Genomic DNA, 2,613 nt, shown 5'->3' with positions numbered 1-2,613 from the left:
TATTCTTAGACTTTTTGTTAACTAATCCCATGCCAGATTTTCCATTTTTTCCTAATCTTGTCAAATCCTTTTTTTAAAAAACTTTCCCTTTAATTTTTAATAGTTGATGTTTCTGGTGTTTGTAACTCTCAGGTTCTACTGTAGATGCTGCTTAACAACTTCCTTGACTGCTAATGGACTAGAAAGTATTCCATCATCTCATCTGATATGAGTTCTCCACTTTCTGAATGTGCAATTGTGGCTTGTTAGCTATCTATACACTCTTCTTAAAGAACTCCGAATTTTCCTTCCCGTTTTTCTGAATATTTTTTTCCTCCCAATCAGTTTCTGGATCATTTGTCATCTTTGAGAAATTAGCCCTTTTGAAGCACTAAATGTCCATAGATATTACTGGGTGGGAACTGTTCTCTGTTTGTCCATTGGAATGTAATCAGTTTCATTCTGTTATTTTGTTCTCTTCTATCATATGCCCCCTTCTTTGCGGCTTCTCTAAACTAAACAGTCCCAGACTTTTCAGTCTGTCGGCATATGGCAGCCTCCCCCATTCTCACAGCCTGTCTGAGAAATCTACGTTCCATCTACTATATCCTTCCTAGAGACTGGGTGATGAAAAGTGAGTGCGTTTCCAGAGCACGTTGTTCTCCATCCCATTCCTTAGGCATCTGAACGTTTTCTTTTTTTTGGCCACTACTGTGAATGAGCAGGTGTGTCCATGGAACAGCTATCGATGACTCCCGGGTCTTTTCCCACAGGTGGTTCTACTTGGAATGTTTCCCCATGGTACATGGATTGGCAACCTTTGGGGGGGGGTTGTTTTTGTTTTTTGGTTTTTTTTTTTACAATATCAGATATTGAACAACCGGGTGCCTGGGGAATAGCATGGACTTTCTAGCCTGGCTTTCATTGCATTAAGGAACAATGAGGGATAACCAGTAACCACACTTGGGTTTCCTACTGGTACATATTAAGGTTTCCCAGACCACAACATGTAGGAATTATTGATGTGAGGAGGACCATCAAATATGGAATTGGCATTAGTAGGATCAGTTGTTCATAATTCATTTATCTGAAAAATGAAAATGTGGGTGTAGAGCAACCAGTCCCCTTCACCCATGAGAAAAGTATCCAATAGTGAATGTAGTGGCTCATATTAACATTGTCTCTCCATCCAGGCTTTAGTACTGCAACCATCACCCGGGGCCCAGAGAACGCCTCAGAGTTGGACACCTTCTCCCCTACACCATGTCAGATTCCAACAAAACCAACTTCACCAACCCGTCCACCTTCATCCTGCTGGGCATTCCTGGCCTGGAACCAGCCCATGTCTTGATTGCCATTCCATTCTGTGCCATGTACGCCATAACCGTCTTGGGGAACTTCATCATCCTGTTCATCATGAAAACGGAACCAAGTCTCCATAGGCCCATGTACTATTTCCTCTCCATGCTGGCCATCACCGACCTGGTCCTGTCCACGTCCACTGTGCCCAAAATGCTGAGTAAGTTCTGGTTCAATTCCAGGGAGATCGATTTCAGTGCCTGCTTCACCCAGATGTACTTCATTCACTCCTTCTTCGTGATGGAGTCTGGGATCCTCGTAGCCATGGCTTTTGATCGCTACGTGGCCATCTGCCATCCCCTGAGACATTCCAGAATCCTGAAAACCCCTCTGGTGGCCAAGATTGGCCTGGCTGTGGTGCTGCATGGCATCATGGTTGTATTGCCCTATCCCTTCCTGGCGAGGCAATCGCCATATTGCAGAATCAACATCATCCCCCACTTGTACTGCGAGTACATAGCCGTGGTGAAGCTGGCCTGTGGTGACACCCGCGTCAGTAGTTACTATGGCCTCTTTGTGGTACTCTGTGTGAAGGGTCTGGATATGATTTTTATCTCTGTGTCCTATACCCAGATCTTCTGGGCCATCTTCAGGCTCCCCGCAAAGGACGCCCGGCTCAAGGCTTTGGAGACCTGCAGCTCCCACCTCTGTGCCATCTTAAGCTTTCTCTTCTCCTCACTCACACACCGGTTTGGCCACAGTGTGCCCCTGCATTTCCATGTTCTCATTGCCAACATGTACCTCCTGGTGCCCCCCATGCTAAACCCCATCATCTATAGGGTGAGGACCAAACAGATCCGGGACAGGCTGCTCCGGCTCTTTAGTCATAAAGGGATGTAAAGTTCTCTCCTGATGCTCTGGCTCTCAGACCGAACTCCATGCAGAGCTGGCTGGTGACATGGTGCTGAGCCCCCTTCCCTAAATTACTGTCTGGGCAGCCATGAGAGACATTAGACAAGAGGTGGGCAAACGTTTTGGCCCAAGGGCCACATCAAAATTGCAAAACTGTATGGAGGGCCGGGTAGGGAAGGCTGTGCCTCCCCAAACAGCCTGGCCCCTCGCCCCCATACGCCCCCTCCCACTTCCTCCCCTCGGAATCCTCCACCCATCCACTCCCCCGCTCCTTGTCCCCTGGCCGCCCCCTCCCATGACCCCCTGCCACCATGACCACCAGATCCCTGCCCCTTACCCTGCTTCTCTCCCCAAGGCCACGACCCTGGTACACATCTTCCCTCAAGGCCACAGCCAGTTCTGCACCTATTCCCCCGAGGCACA

General features: G+C 48.2%; 1 protein-coding gene across 1 annotated transcript; it reads left to right on the top strand.

The window, feature by feature from the left end:
- Positions 1-1,242: 1,242 nt before the first annotated feature.
- Positions 1,243-2,178, top strand: LOC120399960 (olfactory receptor 52R1-like). Its single transcript, XM_039528250.1, has one exon. The coding sequence runs from the start codon at positions 1,243-1,245 to the stop codon at positions 2,176-2,178; it is 936 nt and encodes a 311-aa protein (XP_039384184.1).
- The last annotated feature ends 435 nt before the right edge of the window (positions 2,179-2,613 follow it).

The sequence above is a fragment of the Mauremys reevesii genome, linkage group 1 (assembly GCF_016161935.1).
Source record: "Mauremys reevesii isolate NIE-2019 linkage group 1, ASM1616193v1, whole genome shotgun sequence".
NCBI classification, from domain to species: domain Eukaryota; kingdom Metazoa; phylum Chordata; order Testudines; family Geoemydidae; genus Mauremys; species Mauremys reevesii.
The sequence above is the reverse complement of the archived record's forward strand: the minus strand, read 5'-3'. Positions and strand labels throughout refer to the sequence as shown.